Source organism: Ictalurus furcatus, chromosome 18, assembly GCF_023375685.1.
Source record: "Ictalurus furcatus strain D&B chromosome 18, Billie_1.0, whole genome shotgun sequence".
Taxonomy (NCBI): Eukaryota; Metazoa; Chordata; class Actinopteri; order Siluriformes; family Ictaluridae; genus Ictalurus; species Ictalurus furcatus.
The window spans coordinates 915,001-934,023 of NC_071272.1; the positions used below are offsets into that span (position 1 = coordinate 915,001).

The following is a 19,023-nucleotide window of genomic DNA, read 5'->3' on the forward strand; positions in this document are numbered from 1 at the left end:
GATGTTGGAATTTCACCTCGATAAAAGTCAAAAACAACAAAAAATATTCTCTACAGCATTTCAAATGTCATCACAAACACTTTTGAAGAATTCATGAATGCATTCAACAAAAATATGTTGCACATAAAGATTTATTGACAGAGTTTAAAAACTGCCTTAAGACTTACATGACAATGAGTTTGAATCAAACAGGTTTGTGTTATTTAAAATTTACAGGGAAAGATGTCACAAGTATTGTTAATAGTAATCACATTTATGTTAAAGATACTTACAGCCTATGAGATATAATGAACAAACTACCATTCCATAACCTCAGGAATTTACAGTCACAACTAGTCTGTTTGGTTGAAAAGTTTCTTTTCTTCATTACGACTGTTTCCAAGTAGAACTTAGAACGATCATAGTCTTTGACCCTGAATGATCATAGTCTTTTCGAACAGTAGGCGTACCTTAGCTGTCTATCAAACAGGGGGCGGGTAGCAAACAACCACAAAATGCAAACATGATTAATTATACACTTTTTTTTGTTGTTGACTTTACCCCAGGTTTTGAGGAGCATTGGGGGGCAAAACTTAAGGAACGTTTATTTGACCTTCACACAATCAGATAAAAAGTCATCCGAGACATGGCTGTCCAGTGTGTATTCCATTTAAGGTCTGATTAAATTGTTTACTACCCCCCTTCTGTGGACATAGAGCTTTTGTGTGCGTAACCATGAGGGTATATTTTTGTGTTGGTGCAAGTGCAGTAGCTTGTCTTTGTGTCAGACATAGGCTCTCTTGGCGTGCAGCATCTCTATGAGCAGTTTGTTGCATGGTACCTCTCCGTTGAGGTGTTTGTAGCTCAGGTAATCCTCAGCCTGAGTGCTTAGAGCTCGTAGCTCTCGCAGATGCTGCAGCAGTTGACTGAATCTGTCCACATGCTGCGGATACACACACAATGTGTATTCCAGCAATGCCCCATTCACCTGATGATACACGTTTTCCACATATTCCTGGTTTTCCAATAGCTTCACATCTGGCAATAAATGAATAGGGATCAGAGATGAAAGACCAGACAGTTTGAGTTGGGGTAAATAATAGAGAGAGAGAGATAGAGGGAGAAACTGTGAGGGATATAGTGATAGTTATTGACAGAATGAGTAGAAAGAGTGCACACACACACACACACACACACACACACACACACACACTGATATAGTACAGCTAAGATCCATAAGCCCTCAATGCAAAAAATCAGCCTTTGTTTCATTGTAAGCTCTAAATTACTCTCAGCTAAGACAATTAAAAGAATAAAGGGCCAATTTCTTGTGAAGCATCCACACACCCCAACATGGGGTTAATCCATTAACCCTTCATTGAAAACAGAACTTCATTTGGCATTAAAATAGTGTGATTCAGAGAGTCTTATTTTAAAATAAAGAGATTAGAACCTGACGAACAGCAACATTTATTAGCCTGGGTCAAATCATGGAGATGGAATGACTGAGACGCTCAAAAAGCATGTCTTCAGACCGAGTAAACTCCGATACTCCGATAATATTTTATTCACGCACATTAGCAGAGACGGTACCAGATTCAGCATGGAGCGGAGAGTGAAAAAAGGAATCAATTCTAACTCAGATTAAAAATGTACCTCCATAAATATTCAAGCCTTCGGCAATAAGAACTGACAGACCCTAAAGATGTTATTATTCGTTTTAGCTGTATCGACGCTTTCCTAGCAACTTTATATCAAGGCTGTTCGGATATTTGGAGGTCTTCAGTTTAATCCCCATTCATTTATGCAAACAATGTAACTTAAGTATGAATCCACAATATAATCAAAATACGAACACAATCCCATGAACTAACTGTAATACAGCGGTCTCCATCATAGGGCACTGTAATGCATGGACACCTCTCCTACAGTTAAAAAACACTATCAATACACAATACCATCACACAATAATATCAAATTACCACGCTACCATCAAATACTACAGTAGGGATGGTACTGAATTAAAAGATTCATGGTATGGTAATCATGAAACCAAATATCAGAGCTTTAGGTATACCACATTATCTGCTTATGTTTACCGTGTACAAACATTGTGTTATCGTGGTCTCACCAGGATTGAACAGGATGAGGTACTTAAAACAGGTGATCTCTCTGCAGTCTAACTGTAGCTCCTGAAGACGCTGGGTCAGTTGCTGTGCCCCTCGCACCAACTCACCCAGGGTCACCCCTGCCTGAGTCAGCAAAGAAGTCAGATCCACCTAACAAACATACATATGTTGGTGACTCTTACTACATGGTGCCATTCTACATCCCGAGGACATATCACTGCATATTTTGAAGTGACGGAAGTGTAAGACCTTCAGCTGTAAATCAGGGGGTTTAACAAACATATTGCGTTAACCGTTTAGAAATTGCAGCCTTTTATTTACATAGTCCCTCCATTTTCACAGGCTCAAAAGTAATTGGACGAACTAACATAATTATAAATATAAGGATTCTTTTTTTTTAAATACTCGGATGCCGATTCTTTGCGGTCACTGACTGCCTGAAGTCTGGAACCCATGGACAACAGTACAAAATGCTGTTTCCTGAGTTCTTGACCCACTGCTATGTAAGGAGTTTCAAGCTCACCACCCAAATTGCAGAGGATCAAGACCGAGGGACAGGCCTAGAAAACCCCCCAATTCGAGGGATGGGGAGGGAGTGGTTTACAGTCACATCAACACCAAAAAAGTCATCACCATACATCTTCCAGAGAACAACACAGGCTAAAAACATGGCCACCATGAACTACAGCACCCAACACACACATTCCCGGTCACTGTTAAGTAAATGCCCTGTATCTTTGTTACCAGTCATTCCCAAGCAGTGATTCTGATATTCTGATTTTTTTTATCCTGTTTCTGTTTTTTTCTGTTTTCGTTCCTTGCCTTGCCTTCTTTACACTGCTAAAATTCTTGAATGAGCTTAATAAATATATAATAAATACTTAAAATAATAAAGGTATAATAAATACGTTTTTATAGTAATGAAACAGGGTGCACATTTGGACTGGATCATTTAAAAATCTGCACAAGATTTTGTGAAAATAATCGCATCGGCCCGAACTGACCGGTATGTTTTCCTGTTAAACATCAGTAAGCATTTCTTCCTTTATTGTATGTCACATGTTAAAATAACGAAGGGGTTTTTGTGTGTGTGTGTGTATGTTAGTGGGTGTATGTGTGTATAACTGTACCTTCTGTCCAGTAATGAGCAATATAGTGTCGTGTTCATCATGATGCACTTGTCTGGAGATATAATCAAGCACCAGCAGCTCACTCCAGCAGTTATGTAGTAATTTCATCTGATCCCCCACCTGAGGGAGGGTAAATAAGAGAGAGGTAAATTTTTAAACATTCTGGTCAGTACCAAGGAAAAAACAGTCACAGGAATACCTGCACCAGACATAATGTATATTGGTATCCAAAATGAGGCTGGGAAGCGTAACTATTGTATGCAGCAGTATGCAAGCCAACATGTGGAATGTCCCAAATGCAGTAAGGGACAAAAAACTGTTAGATCACCATTAATTCCAGTTGGCCTTGAATTCTGTCTGAAAACTCAGTGTATATCTTGCCAACCTCTACTCTCTGGGACATTGTGATCGTCCAAAGGGATTGAAGTGGGGTATATTTTTGGAGACTCCGGACGCAACTCATATCTTTCTGCCAGGGCTGTCACCGGAGCAACATGAAACATCTCACTCCAAGACTGAAGGAGTTTGAGGTAGTAAATCTGCTGTGTTTGCGCATGACCTCTCAGTAAACCTCCCCAGCTCACTGTGTAAACTTGTCACTGAAAGGGCCCTTGCCACTTAGTGAGTCATTTTGAGCTGGATGTGGAACTTAGTCTCCTGGTGAGAACTGCTGTTGTTCAGAGCATCTATTATAGAGCCGTGGTTGCTTTTCTTCAGCCAGGAACAATTCTCCTGCAACCCATGCATGGAGTTTTGCTTTCAGGTCCAAGATATAATGAATTAAATGATATACTGAATTAATTTTTTTTACTGGAGCACCTCTCAAACGGTAAATAATAGCTGCTCCAACCATTTCTCCCAATGTTTTCTATCACTGTGTGTGAATTTGTGTAAGAACCTTTCCAGTGATAAAAGCCCTAAAACATGCCCTTTTCCTATCCAGCCACGGACCATAACAATAAAGGCTGACAAAGGGCTAGGAAGGACACTCCTTGTTTATAGAAACTCTACTTTTTGCCTGGGATAGTCATAAACTGCCCTCTGAAGCTCACTTGAAGATATCTGCACAATACTCAACAACCTAGATCTGCAAGATACCCAACAACCCAGACGGTAAGCCACTCTGCTCCAATGGGGAGGGGGGGTTAAGTCAGTCTCTCCAGGAAGACGCTGGACAGAAAGTTATCAAAACCTCTGATGTTATGTCCCCAAAGTACAGTCCCAGGGGGTTAGGTGTAAGGGGTCCCTTTAAACAACAAGCGATCAGCAGCACTGAATGAGGATAATCAGAAACACTGACCTGCCACATCACGTTTCAGTATAAATCCCAGAAACTCAAACATCTATGAGTTGGCCATTAGATTTCGTCCACCTGGATCTCTGATGGTCAACTTCAGAGTTGTGTTTTTTTACTCTTAATTCTGGCTGATCCTGCCTCGATCTCAGCCAAATCTCCACTGCAAGATGTAGATACAGGAGAACTTCAGACATTCAGTGCTAAACTATATGACCAAAAGTATGTGAACACCTGACCAATATGTACTTGTTGAACATCCCCCCTTAGCGGTTATAATAACCTCCACTCATCTGGGAGGGCTTTCCCCGAGATCTTTGAACGTGGCTGTGGGGATTGGTGCCCATTCAGCCACAAGAGTATTTGTGAGGTTGAGCACTGATGTTGGGTAAGAAGTCCTGGCATGCAATCCTTCTCTAATTCATCCCAAATACTGGGATTGATGTAGGGTTGATGTCAGGGCTTTGTACAGGCCACTGCTGTTCTTCCATACCAACTTTGGCAAACCATGCCTTTATAAACCTTGCTTTGAGCACAGGGGCATTGTCAAGCAGGAACAGGTTTGGGCTAGGCCTCTTAGCTCCAAAGAAGGAAATTCTTAATGCTACAGCATACAAATACATTCTAGAGCATTCAGTGCTTCTAACTTTGTGGCAATAGTTTGGGGAAGGCCCACATATGGGTGTGAAGGTCAGGTGTCCACATACTTTTGGCCATACAGTGCATCTCTTTTGGTGAATTGTGCACAGTGAGTCACAAACGTCTTGTCCATGATCTCTAGACAAGCTGACTGAACCAAGGGTACGGCTGCACCTTAGGGGAAATTTCCTGTGAAAACTGTGCCCACAGATGTAAAGGAGGGGCTAGGACGACATGCCATCGTTGATGGAACAATGACTTCTGAATTATACCATTGAATTCTAAAGAAAAATGTTATGACAGAAAGTGGTTCATGCAGCCAGACAACAACCCTAACCACACAAGTCATTCTACCAAAGAATGGTAATAAAGTTAATGTTTTGGAACGGCCGAGTCAAAGTCCTGACCTTAATCCAATAGAAATGTTGTGGAAGAAGCTGAAGCGAGCAGTTCATGTGAGGAAACCCACCAACATCCCAGAGTTGAAGCTGTTCTGTACTGAGCAACGGGATAAAACTCCTCCAAGTCGACGTGCAGATGATCAACAGTTACCCCAAACGCTTATCTGCAGTGATTACTGCACAAGGAGTCACACCACATACTGACAGCAAAGGTGCACATACTTTTCCCACTCACAATCAAGTAATATTGGATCATTTTCCTCAGTAAATAAATGACCAAGTACAATATTTTTGTCTCATTTGTCGAATTGGGTTCTCTTTACTTACTTTTAGGACTTGTGTGAAAATCTGATGACGTTTTAGGTCACATTTATGCAGAAATATAGAAAATTCTATGCCTGGATATCAGACTGGGGTGCCACCCTGGCTAGGATGAAGGACATCATTGGCAATGTCACAGGGGAGGATCAGTGGAAGATGTAGCATGAAATGGCTTTAGGTTAAGACAGCTGTTTTACTGGTCATCCCTACAGCCTGATAAGTACGGTAGACGTATTGCATGTGTTATTGGTAAGCAAGCAGTGTCTGCATTGGGTACCTGACCTTAAACATGTCTCACTGTGGCCAAACCCAGAATTCCTGCCAGGACCAGGAGATTCAAATTCTTATTTTTACTACCCATATCAAGCACTAAATTCTTCGTCAAGTGGCAAGGCCCGTTCACAAGACGAGTTGAGAAGTCGACTATAAAGAAAGGTGAACACACAGAGGCAATGTCAATTGTCAAACTGTGGTGACTACCTCTACCAGAAGACAAAGGTTGCACTAACCCCAACGCAAGGAATTTTCCCCATATAAATACTGACATGACTTAAGTCAACTCTGTATACGGCCCTATGAGTATAAGGACACTCTAATAACGTAACCCTATTTACCCATACTACGCGTAATTCCTCATAAGCAGAAGTTGTTTATCTGTTAGGAAATTCAATATGTGTGTTTAGTTCACCTGGCCAGGTGTGACAATATAAGGCGGAAACAGTCCATCAGCACAGTGAGAGTTTTCGTGCACTCAGTTGCCGAACCCAAATCCGCTCCCACAGCCATTATTACTAAGCTGAGCTCAACTGCATCTGGACTAAATGCAGATAGATTTGAATGCAGCTGGGCATATATTTCTGCTAGTGATGACTCAGGGATGACAGGATGACAGTCTATAGCAGGCAGCAGATGTGTGTGTGTGTGTGTGTGTGTGTGTGTGTGTGTGTGATGCATGGTAAGACCTCTGTTTGTGAATTATACATGTATACCTTTGATACTGCTTAAATAAGCTGGATAAGAAAACTCAGTAGAAGGAAATACTTGACTAATGGTTTATGTAAAAGTTAATGTAACCACTCGTAAGCTAACGAAAAACCACTCAGATATTTAAATTTATATTATACCGTGCTGTGAAAAACATTTTTGCCTCAATCCCGACTTCTTCTGTTTTTGTGTAAATCTCATACTAAATCGTTTCAGAAATTATGACCTAAGATAAAGCAAAGGCAAAATGAGTAAACACAAAATACAGTTTTTAACCGATAATGCTATTTATTGAAGCAAAAAAAAAAGTCCAATTCAATACCAACTGGGCCTGTGTGAAAATGTATTTGCCCCCAAAGTTGTATTTGGGGTAGAATTCTACAAACACGATTGATGACCACAAAGCCATTTGTACACCTGGGAGGACCTGAGGACTCAGACAGTCACAGACATACAAGATGAAACTGCTGAGTGAAGCCTCCAAACACTGTTAAATGTTAGTGTCATATCACCGTATCAGTTGCAAACCTTATCGTGCCATTTCACTATAACGGTGTGATCATGTTTCCTGTTCTAAGTGTGTTGAGAGTTGGTGTTTGGGATGCACTAACGGGGAGCGGTGTAAATGGCATTGGACTTTAGCTGATATTAGATCTGCAGTAAATTTTCTACCAGTGTTAGTCTTGGGGCTGGCGTTATGGCTGTACAGACGACCATCCAGGGCTCTTATTACTGTCGAGCGGTTAACAATCAGGAAATGTTTACCATGTACCATTAAACTGCATTGTAGCACTGCTCACCTTTTCTTGCTATGTGTTTCTCCCTTACCTTTAGTTCTTTGAAGAAGCTGCAGCTCCGTGCCCACTCCACAATGAAGAATAGTGTTTGGTCTGCGATGTGGCACATTAGGCCAAAGCTTGAGAGTGGTTCGATGCTGCTGGAGCTCTGGTTCTCTTGCAGAAGCGCCAGGTGAGTGCTGATCTTACTCTGCACCAGCAGCTCATCCTGTTCACAGCGCACAAACTCCAAAACCAACGCTGGCAAGTCCAGGCCTGTGTGTGGTGTGGGTGAGCTCATGGTCTGAGTCTGATCAGTGTAAGTGTATCCCCCAGTGGAGCCAGGTGAGCTGCTACTGGCGTAGTGGTCAGGAAACTCTGATTTGATGATGCGACAGGGCACAGATTGGTAAGGATACTGAGAAGGAAGCGGGCTGTGGGAAGACATGCTCGCACATCCAGGTAGGGTGTACAGGCCCTGCTCATACTCTGTAGATGTGGTGGAAGAAGGCATGTTTAGGAGGATGTTTTTAGTGGAGGAAATGTCTGGCAGATTGGGCAATATGCTACTAAGTGTATAGTCTGTCAGGGTAGATGACAGGGCAGGTGGCATGGACTCCATCTTTAGCCCACTCTCCCGGTTTAAAGCTTTCTTCTGCTGCTTTAAGGCCCGGTCTCGCTTGTACATCGGCCCGAACTTATTTCGGCCCCCTCGCATCCGGTCTGCACGAACTGCTGGAAATAAACAGGAACAAAAGCTTCTGAAAATTTCCAAAAGCTCAGGGGTTTACTCGTCTCCTCTTAGTTGTCATTTCCAAAATAAACTGTTCGCATTCACGGCCATTGCAGACCGTTAATTAACTAAAACAGTGTGTTTAGTTTAGAGCTTACCTTCGAGTCGCATGCCCACGGTAAGGCACTTCTGGAAACGGCAGAAAGGACAGCGCTTTCTCTGTGTCTTATCAATTTTACACTCCTGCCTCTCTGCACAGGTGTAGCGCTTATTGTTCTGTACTGTCCTCTTAAAGAAGCCCTTTAAGCACAAATCTATATGTTATATCAAATTCTGAATACAACCGCATATCAACAAGACAGAGAAAGACTTCTTTTTTCAAATCTTGCTTCTCAATGAGCTCTTTAGGTTGCAAATTGTTTTAAATTTGAGGCCTCTGAAAGATGGATAGTTATTTCAAATATATACATATATATATAAATGGTGTTAGTTTGTACCTTGCAGCTTTCACATGTTAGCAAACCGTAGTGATAGCCAGACACATTATCCCCACACACTGGGCACAACTCTTCCAAATCCACATTATAGATGCATTCCATCCTGACTCTCAACACACAGCAGAAAGAAGGCAACGACAATCATCCACCAACTGGCAATGCTAACAGAATTCAAATGCTATATTTAAACCAGCACATTTATCATAAACTTATCATTTTAATGTTATCAAATATATAAATATATTAATATATATTCTGACCTATGTAAGAGGTCGTACATACCAAGAGATCAATTTTTTTTTAAAAAAATTTAAAAATTAAAAAAAGAGAGAGAAGTGAAATATTTAATGCGAGTTATTTCCATCCAATATTCTGTCATATTTTTTAAGTTCTGATAAACCATATTCGAGTAGCTATTTTAATTAATGATGATGATGATGATCATGATGAGAAACCATCAATTTAAACATCATCAAAAATACAAAATACCACATATATCTATATAAATATCTAGGAATTAAGTTTAAACAAGTCCAGCTCTACGTGAGTTACCTGCGGGGTCACCGTCACTTTGCTCCTGTTGAAAGACAGGCAGTGTTATCCGTCAAAAGACCACTATTCCAGAAAAAGAAGGCTTCTAACTGCTGGGATTGTAACACCTACAGTATGTAGTTGCGTGACAGCTCTTTATATTAACCACACACACACACACACACACACACATACACACACACACACCTTTGCGTATGTGGACACAGTGAAAGACACAGTGACAGACATAGTGACAGACACAGTGAATTACCCATCTACAACAGTTGGAGACAGAGGTTAGGGAGGCGCCACTCATTTGTATATTAGACCTTTTGATTCCCCACTCAGGCCCAATGAATTAGCGAATTAGTAGAGGAAGAAGGGCTTAACAATGTTCTGCTACATATTGACGTTTACATAGATATTAGCCAATATCGGCAATAACGAACATGGTTTTTATCATGAAAAGTGCTTTGGACTGCTGATGATGTTGCTGATGTTGTCATTAAATAGCAGTTAGGTGTTGCAATTAATAATTAATTATGCGTGATTGGCATGAGGCATTCACGGCCATACATTTTCCTATTTAGAAGCGACACAGGAAAAGAATGCATGCCCATGCCATCACACTTCCTCCACCGTGTTTTGAAGATGACGTGGTATGCTTCAGCTCACGAGCCGTCCCAAGCCTTCTCCATACTTTTTGCTTCCCATCATTCTGGTGCAGGTTGGTCTCGGTTTCATCTGCCCAAAGAACGCTTCGCCAGAACCGGGCTGGATTTTTTTAGATGGTTTTTTTTTTGGCAAAGTCTAATCTGGCCTTTCTATTCTAGAGGCTTATGAATGGTTTGCACCTTGTCCTGAACCCTCTGTATTTGCTCTTCTCTTTATAGGAGACTTGGATAATGAAGAACACGCCTACCTCCCGGAGCGTGTTCTTCACTTGGCTGGATGTTGTGAAGGGGTTTTTCTTTACCATGGAAAGGATCCTACAATCATCCACTACTGTTGTCTTCCGTAGACGTCCAGGCCTTTTTGTGCTGCAGGCCTCGCCGGCGCGTTCTTCTTTTTCCTCAGAACGTACCAAACTGTTGATTTAGCCACTCCTAATGTTCCTGCTATCTCTCCGATTGATAGATTTTTTTGCAGCCTAAGGACGGCCTGTTTCACTCGCATCGAGAGCTCCTTGGACCGCATGCCGTGGGTTCACAGCAACAGCTTCCAAATGCGAATGCCACACCTGGAATCAACTCCAGACCTTTTACCTGCATAACCGATGAAGAAATAAAGAACAGGCCAAACCTGTCCATGAAACAGCTTTCGAGTCAAATTACTTTTGGGCCCTTGAAAGAGAGGGGGCTACATATTAAAGAGCTGTAATTCCTAAACTCTTCCTCCTGTGTGGATGTGAATACATTTAAATTAAAGATGAGACAGCACTTTAAGCCCATATTCATTATTTAACTGTAACTTTTTTTTTGTAAACATCCAAAAACAAAACATGTGAGTGTCCTAATATATATATGGACCTAACTGTTTATATAAAAATGTTGTCCATGATCTTGAATGGCACAAAAAATAATCATTTCTGGCAAGCATTGGACCTATTCATAATATGATTTTGTGGTCCAACACTGGAGTTTTTGGTGAAGCCCTGATGAAAATATTCAACAAACTAAAGATACCAAAAGTAGGCGGAAACCTTTGAAATACATTTCTTTTCCTTGTAATGGAGGCACAAAGAATCACAGGTCTTATTAAAAGATCAAATAAAGCTCCAAAAGTAACTTCTCATGTACGATTTATTAACACAGCCTTAATTTAAAGTATACATTTACAAAATGTAAGGAATACAAGATATATGATGCAATATTCAGGCAGAGCAACTGGATGGCTCCGAGTATTCCACGATGATCATAACAGTCTCTCTGGATCCCAGTGCCACAAAGGACGACGTTAAACACTGCCAAAGCCAATTTCTTTTCGTCAGGAAACATGGCCAGGTGGTGGTCGTGGTCGCGGTGGTGGTGGTATCTGGGCGCTCCATCAAGAGACAACATTAGAGGACATTCAGCTCACTCCTCCTTCTCATAGTTGTGTTTAATGTGTTTCCACAGTTTCTAGAAAAAGAATAAAATGAGACCAAACCAATTAGGCTATATTAGACATACAATGCACTTGACAGGGTACATACCGGCGTCCTTATTTTCTAATATTCTATTCTCAAGACAGTCTTAAAAATCGGAATAGTAAATTAGGCTTTTGAGTATTCTTATATATATATGAAGTGATCAGGACTGCAACGTTTAGGGCACTGTTTGGGAGAGGCCCAGAGTAAGCTTGTAATGCCCGGAAATGGAACAATAACCATAGTGACAAGTTTTCCTGCGTACAATATTAGATGCCTTTTGTGCACATCTCATACAGTATATTTTTTCTTCAGGGGTTGAGCTTGGAAAGTTAGGTGGCAAACCGGAAAAACCGTGAGATAAGCCTGCATTTTCAGCAATCTTTAAAAACTGATTACTAATCACAAGGTACAAGATGATCCCAATAAAAATCTTCTTGAAATCTATAACAGACTGTTCGGTATTCTCCATGTCAGACTATAGGATAAAGATCACCTAATTAATTCAGCGGGGCATTCCAAGTCCAATGATATGAAAAATTCCAATGTTGGAGATTTTGAATTTGGTCATAAAATGCAGTATTTTACGAAGGACTTGGCGTATCGTTACAAATCTCGGTAGGTGTTTTTTGGCACAATTCTCTGAAGGGACTCAAAAAAAGTTTTCGGACAGCACCACCTATATCAAAAATGATAATGCTATTTCAATAAATGCTAATAGCTACTGACTCCTTTTTCCTATGGTCATGAGACTGGTCTTGAGAGTTTCCGTGGTTCAGGCCGAGAACAATAATAATTATATTATGGTCAAGGAAACTTCCTGTCCGTCATTTTTAAATGTTTTGAAAACCTACATTTTTCCAAACTACATCCACTCAACAAAAAGTTACACAGAATATTGATAAACCAGAACGTTTTTGAATGGCGCTTCAACGAATTTGAAGAACACGCAAAATTTTATTTGAGGCCGCATCTCTGCAACGCTTTGAGGGATTGTGATGAAACTTGGGACGCATCATCATTAGGCCCTGAGGTTACCTGCAGAGATTCGGCACACTGCCCCCTACTGGTCAGGAGATAGAAAACATTTTTTTTTGGCTTATAACTCTTGAATGTTTTCCTGTTTGATAACCATCATGTCCAGATACTACCTGAGCAGTTCCAGAACAGCACCAAGTACTGGAAAATATTTCTAAGTAGCAGCTATTTTTAAAAATAAATGTTTTTTTTTTATGACTGAAAATGTACTTTTTCTAACTACTCATACACTGTTCATCTAACTCTAACCAAAACCATGTCACAAAGCTTCTTTTGCTGCTCATGGTGCCGATTATTGACTTGACCCCGGTATTGCTGCTGGCAGCTACATTTACATATTGTATTTACTGTACATTACAGAGTGGGGGGATTCATTCATACCTTAAATATAATGGCTATAATAATTCAAGGCACTTTAGGGTTTAATGTCCACACAAGCAGTTGCACTGCAAACAGCCAGTTAACTAACTAAGGTTATTTAAAGCGGAAATTTGGCTTGTACATTTTGCATATTCTATTGTGCTTTTCTGGATAAAGTGATGTGAGATTAGAGTCATTTGGGACTGAACCAGGACCTCGTCCTCTGATACCTACACTAAGGTCAGTCTTCCGCTAGCGTTAGCTTTAGCTACATGGGTCATCGTTAGTTGAATGAAATCACGCATGCGACAAAAAAAAACAACAACTTACCCCCCGATTTAAACTCTCAAATAACGCATCTCCGCCCTGGTCGAACACTCGCTCGAACAAAACGGCTCCCACCATGATGGTGACGGCGAAAGTCGATGTTCTTCTAAACAGCAGGTTATAGACGTTCCTCACCAGCGCCATGTTGCTCGGGGTGTTCGTGAGGAAGGAAGAGGCGGGAACTTCAACGAGTCTCCTCCAATCAGAAAAGAGCACACTGGAGGAAACCAAAGACAGTCAATGGAGGAAGCGCGTCGCGCTCTCTTGCTCTCTCACACACAAAACTATTTTAAAAAAAAAAGCTTTTTTGACATGACTGTACCAAGTACTTATTATTATTATTATTATTATTATTATTATTATTATTAATCCATCCATTTTCTGTACCGCTTATCCCATAATAATAATAATAATAATAATAATAATACAGTAAGCAAGAGTACGTGTTCATTGTAAATATTCAATTAATCGAGTATAACAACAGCGTAGGTCTACATTTAATTCCTAGACATCGTATTAATCGTATCGGCCCCATTCCTCTTGTAACAAGCCTCTTAGTTTGTCCTCCTGTCAGAATAGTCCGCCCCCGTTTGATAAAGAGGATGGTACGTTCCATCTCTAACCCGGTAGATGTTCCTGTCTGACCTCTTCTACTTCCTTTCTTGTGGCGGCCGTCGAGTAAAATGGTGAGGGTTTTTATGAAGACTTTTCAATCTAACGCAATCTTGTTGATTTAAAGCCCTAAATTGGTCAACAAAGGGCTTTTCTACATTGGTCTTTCCTGTCTTAAATGTTGGGTTGCTATATTTTGTGCGCCGAGTCTGAAATGGTCATAGTTAGGTGTTTTTCTTATTTGCTTGTAGCTTAGCTGCAGTGTGTAGTGCACTCCGGCCCGGTGAGCTAGACTGTAGCTCCAATTATTAATCAATAAAGATAAAGAAAAAAGTTATATTGAGGCTTGCGAGCGGCCAGTCTGTCGATACACTATACAACTACCTCTACAATATTCACTTTGTTTGCAGTTTTGAGTATATATCAGTCGTAATACGGTAGTATTAGCTAGTTAGTGACGGTCTATGATAGCTAGTGAGTTAGCATTGTTATAGCTGGTAGGCTTTAATCCACATTGGTTTGGCAGTTATCACTTAGTGTTATTGATGTATTTTTCTGACTTTCTCCTGAGGTGATATTTATTAAGAATACTGTAAGTTGTTTGAGTGAAATATCTCAAATGTCTACACCTGAGTAGATTCCTGGATTGAAGTTCATGTCCGAGGTTAATATAAACACTTCATCAGACTTGTGTTGCATGCCGGTTATATAGGATCAGGTTTGGGCTTTCTCGTCCTAAACTCGTGATTTTTTTTGTGTTTTAGGCAAAGATCAAGGCCAGAGATCTGCGCGGGAAGAAGAAGGAGGAGCTGCTGAAGCAGCTGGATGACCTGAAAGTGGAACTTTCCCAGCTTAGAGTGGCTAAGGTCACGGGTGGTGCTGCCTCCAAACTTTCAAAGATGTAAGCTGTGTGATTTAGTGTGAGACTGACACTTGTAATCTGACTTCACCTTCTTAATGTGCGTCCTTACTTACATGATTCAAAGGGGTCGTTCACCCAAAAATGAAAATTCCGTCATCAGTTACTCTGCCTCGTGTCGTTCCGAACCCGTAAGACTTCCGATCGTCTTCGGAACACAAACGAGATTTTTAACGAAACCTGGGAGATTTCTGTTCCTCCGCCCAAGTCCGTTCAAAGTAACCAAAACTGTCAAGCTCTAAAAAGTTCATAAAGGCATCATAAAAGTAATCCATGTGACTCCAGTGGTTTAATCCCAGTTTTATTTGTGCAAAAAAAACAAAACAACTCTAAAATTGTCTTGTTCATCTTCAGGATGAAATTAGTTGGTTACAGTTACATCTATATGGCGCTTTTCTAGACAGAGTGCTTTAGATTGTATGGGGGGGAAATCTCAACCTCCACCAGTGTGTAGCGTCCACCGGGATGAGAACGCCCACCACACACGAGCTGTTAGTGGAGAGGAGAGATGATGAGGAGGCCCAGTGGGGGAATTTTGTCAGGACACCAGGGTTATACCCCTACTCTTTACGAGAAGTGTCCTAGGATTTTTAATAACCACGGAGTGTCAGGACCTTGGTTTAACATCTCATCTGAAAGACAGTGCTGTTTTTACAGTATAGTGTCCCCATCACTATACCGGGGTATTAGGACTTGCACAGACCACACAGAGTAATTGGTGACAGAATTTAAATTTTTTGAGGTGAACTATCCTGAGACTTGATATTCTGTTTTAGCTCGTTTGTATGAATGTCTGAAATGAATTTTGCTGCTACTAATGCCGCAGACAGGCCCAGCAGTCTGAGACATAACTTTGTCCAGAAATCTCATAGATTTGCAAAATTTCCTCCTTTAAATCTAGATGCTAATATTCGAATGATTCTGGTGCCTGCATGCGGTCTTTCGTTCAGTGACCCACCTTGTGACTGTTTTTGTGTCTCTCTAGTCGTGTTGTGCGCAAGTCCATTGCCAGAGTTCTTACCGTCATCAACCAGACCCAGAAGGAGAATCTGAGGAAGTTCTACAAGGTGAGTGTAACACGGGTGAAATGTGATTGGTATCGTATATGTAACGGACTAGCAGCACCTTGCATTTATAATTTCATTTGCGACCCGTGCAGAAACGCATCTGCGTACGCCTTTCAATTTGTCCCAGACACGGCTTATTCTGCGACAGGCAATCCAGCCTTTTTCTTGCTCGTTTGTCAGGTAGAAGCTTAACGAACAGAGTAGGTTGAAGTTGTGGCATGATTATGAATTCTAGACTTTATAATAACAGATTTAATATCTGATGAAATGTTCAGCAAGACGATCACCCAGCGCGGCTCCTGGATCAGTGGAGTTAGTGTGAATACTCTCTTGCTACAGTGATCATGGCTGCACACTGCAGTGTCTCAGACACACACCTGCTGTGGGCGGCCTACAGTCTGTCAGGTCATTCTGGTTTAATCGTCCCATTTCAAAAATGAGATGGTAAAGGTAGATTGATGAAACTTAAGCACTCACCCGTGTTATGGATTGTTCAGATTTAAACAATTCCGTATTCATACACAACTCATCCATGGATGAGAGTCCAAGAGCGTAATGCTCCTACTCCTTTTCTCCGTCAGGGTCTGAGAACAATCATTTCAGAGCTGGTCAATTCTGTATGTTTCTAAATCCAGCATGTATCTAAATTTCAAACAAAAAAAAATGGCTGCAAGAGACTTGTTTCAATAAATGAATGCAGAGTTCAGCTTTCTCTGAGACATGAATTCTGACGAGTTGGTCGTTTGAGTTTATTTTAAATAGCCCTGAATGTTGAGACGTGCAAATGACTAGCAGCTCCTCCATTGTAAGGGGGCTGTGTTTTTGCCACGTCTCTCATGGACTCATTTTATAGCGTGACCTCCGGGCAGGGTTGAGTTTGAGTGAACTTTGTGCACAAGGCATCAAATCCCTAGGGAAATTGTCTTCCTAGTGGTTTTTTTGGGTGGGTGATTTTTTTTTTTTTTTTTTTCTTTCTATTCCTATTTTCTATTCTATTTCTACACTGCCCAATGCCATTAGTTATTACTAGAGTAACTTGACTAACAAGTTTCCCTCTTATTTTTTGTATTGTTGCACTGCCAGCATAGCGTTCTTATGGATTTATTTATTTTTAACTTCCATGAATATATATATATATATATATATTTTAACCATTTCTCCCATTTGCTTCCTTTCTTTAGGGGAAGAAGTACAAGCCTCTGGACCTGAGGCCAAGAAAGACTCGCGCTATCCGCCGGCAGCTCACCAAGCACGAGCAGGGCCTCATGACCAAGAAGATGCAGAGAAGGTCACGCCTGTACTCCATGCGCAAATTTGCTGTCAAGGCTTAAGGCTGTGTGTTGTTCTTGAATAAAATGCCCCACCCCTGGACAAAGACCTGCATGTGTCTTGTTGGTTTTTGGAACATCAATGTTTTGTGGGATTGTGAGAACTTGCTCATAACATGTGTGGTTTAACTTTACCATGAAATATAAAGTTAGGTTCAGCAATACTAAGCAATAATGATTGCAAATTATGTTAATTTTGCTTTTCTGGCTTGGACCCAGCTTTTTATTTTTTATTTTTTTAAAGAAATATATGTTTGTTTGGAGGGAGGGCATTTAGCGGTCAGAAGAACAGCTAATTTATGGCCAACTAATAGGCAACAATTACAGAGCATTCACAGTAGGGTTCCAGTTTTAGGTTCAGGGACTTAAAATTCTATTTTAACCGTTAGGTATTGCAGCTTACCTTCCACCTATTAAACACCTTCCATCTGCAGTTGTAATGAAGACTTCACCCATTTTCAGTAGCAATGCTGTTCTTGGTTTCACAAAAATTACAGTTGGGTTCAAGTAAACGTTACTGTTCCTGTTATCAAGACCAGTCGGGTATGTGCGTAACTGTAACAGCTACGAAATTTTAACATCGCTGCTGTAAAGTCAGAAAATGGGGCTTGTCTGGTTGTTTATTACTGATCCCATGGGTGTCTGTGTGTTCTGCTTCTACTGAAAGATCAAATAAATCACTATATCAAAAGTATTCTACATCAAAAATACTGATAGCATCCAAGCAATGGAATTTAATGAGTGTGTTCTAACGGTCGTGTTCATCTATTAAGAGTTTCCAGCACCCTTTCATGCCTGGATCCCCTAAATATAAGACCTGTCTAAAGTAGAACAAGACAAGTAAATCTCTTAAACTCGAGAACTGGGGATAGCTGACCCTGCCACCCTCACATGCTGGTTGTGTCTTTCCCAATATTCATAAATGTAAATCATGACTATAATTACTGCAGCGTTTAATTATTGACTAAGATCTGTGTCTGGGTTTTTACCTGGAGCTGTAGCATCACACTTGGGTTGACGAAAATGATGTGTGAGAATACACGATGCAGTAGACGTGCAAAACAAATGCATCTTGATATTTTATCTCGGGCTGATTTGAGGTGTGATGTACGGTTTTATCTCATAAAGCACAAAATACCGCATTAGGGCACGACTTGACATTTGGAGTATTGTTTTGGAGAATTGTGCAGTGTCACAAATGCATGCAGTATTTTATTGATACAGAATTGTGGCCTGAGGATGTAACAGGCACGTCAGCCTAAATCGGAGCGTATACAAGGTTCCGGGGGACAACCTGCTGACCAACCGTCTTTGCGTGTCCCTTTCAGTTAGTTTGCTGCAAGACCATCGAGTCTTTTTTGTAGACATGTCTGAAACTATGGAGACTTCTTCATAACCTGGCTAGCCATGACTTTGGTGAAACTATTACTAGTGTGTGCATGGCTCTAGCACACAATGAGAGTGCTTCGTGCCCTAGTTCACGATGTAGACTGGGATAACTATAAACATCACTAGGCTCTTTGTCTGAGAAATCATCCACGTCAGATTTCAGTGACGGAAGGCCAGATGTTAGCAGCTGCTTTAAACATTGTTCTGTATCTTCGTGCACAAGGTAATAAACCTCGAACATATTTGGACTACAGCATTTCTAGAGAGCTTACTGATGCTTCCAAAGGAGATCAGTAAATGTAGCCTGCTGTCAAAGTCAGACATACGAGAGGTCGTGCCTCTCAATTGTGTCAACACTGCTGCTTATTATTGTCTGTCCTTTCCAAACTTTCTGGGAAATCGCGCTGATGTGATCTAACGGTGTGTAAACATCTGCAGCCC

General features: G+C 40.9%; 3 protein-coding genes across 3 annotated transcripts; 1 reads left to right on the plus strand and 2 right to left on the minus strand.

Annotated features, from left to right (window-relative positions):
• Nucleotides 1-354: 354 nt before the first annotated feature.
• Nucleotides 355-9,024, minus strand: nr5a1b (nuclear receptor subfamily 5, group A, member 1b). Its single transcript, XM_053648955.1, has 6 exons — nucleotides 8,884-9,024; nucleotides 8,545-8,686; nucleotides 7,706-8,388; nucleotides 3,239-3,358; nucleotides 2,111-2,258; nucleotides 355-1,017 (listed from the first exon to the last, which is right to left on the minus strand). The coding sequence occupies exons 1-6, from the start codon at nucleotides 8,983-8,985 to the stop codon at nucleotides 764-766; spliced, it is 1,449 nt and encodes a 482-aa protein (XP_053504930.1). The 5' UTR covers nucleotides 8,986-9,024; the 3' UTR covers nucleotides 355-763.
• Nucleotides 9,025-11,198: 2,174 nt separating this feature from the next.
• On the minus strand, nucleotides 11,199-13,461 carry LOC128622444 (cytochrome b-c1 complex subunit 9). Its single transcript, XM_053648960.1, has 2 exons — nucleotides 13,271-13,461; nucleotides 11,199-11,534 (listed from the first exon to the last, which is right to left on the minus strand). The coding sequence occupies exons 1-2, from the start codon at nucleotides 13,409-13,411 to the stop codon at nucleotides 11,490-11,492; spliced, it is 186 nt and encodes a 61-aa protein (XP_053504935.1). The 5' UTR covers nucleotides 13,412-13,461; the 3' UTR covers nucleotides 11,199-11,489.
• Nucleotides 13,462-13,892: 431 nt separating this feature from the next.
• rpl35 (ribosomal protein L35) lies at nucleotides 13,893-17,242 on the plus strand. Its single transcript, XM_053648959.1, has 4 exons — nucleotides 13,893-13,953; nucleotides 14,644-14,780; nucleotides 15,784-15,865; nucleotides 17,047-17,242. Exons 1-4 carry the CDS (start codon nucleotides 13,951-13,953, stop codon nucleotides 17,194-17,196), a joined length of 372 nt encoding a protein of 123 aa, XP_053504934.1. The 5' UTR covers nucleotides 13,893-13,950; the 3' UTR covers nucleotides 17,197-17,242.
• Nucleotides 17,243-19,023: the final 1,781 nt, after the last annotated feature.

Excerpts from the sequence above, each read along its gene's own strand:
- nr5a1b (XM_053648955.1), bottom strand. The coding sequence starts at position 8,985 with ATGGAATGCATCTATAATGTGGATTTGGAAGAGTTGTGCCCAGTGTGT. Across the intron at positions 8,389-8,544 it reads CGTGGGCATGCGACTCGAAG|CAGTTCGTGCAGACCGGATG; the intron begins GTAAGCTCTAAA and ends GTTTATTTCCAG. Across the intron at positions 3,359-7,705 it reads GCTTCTTCAAAGAACTAAAG|GTGGGGGATCAGATGAAATT; the intron begins GTAAGGGAGAAA and ends ACCCTCCCTCAG.
- LOC128622444 (XM_053648960.1), bottom strand. The coding sequence starts at position 13,411 with ATGGCGCTGGTGAGGAACGTCTATAACCTGCTGTTTAGAAGAACATCG. Across the intron at positions 11,535-13,270 it reads TTGAGAGTTTAAATCGGGGG|AAACTGTGGAAACACATTAA; the intron begins GTAAGTTGTTGT and ends TTCTTTTTCTAG.
- rpl35 (XM_053648959.1), top strand. Across the intron at positions 14,781-15,783 it reads GCCTCCAAACTTTCAAAGAT|TCGTGTTGTGCGCAAGTCCA; the intron begins GTAAGCTGTGTG and ends GTGTCTCTCTAG. Across the intron at positions 15,866-17,046 it reads ATCTGAGGAAGTTCTACAAG|GGGAAGAAGTACAAGCCTCT; the intron begins GTGAGTGTAACA and ends TCCTTTCTTTAG.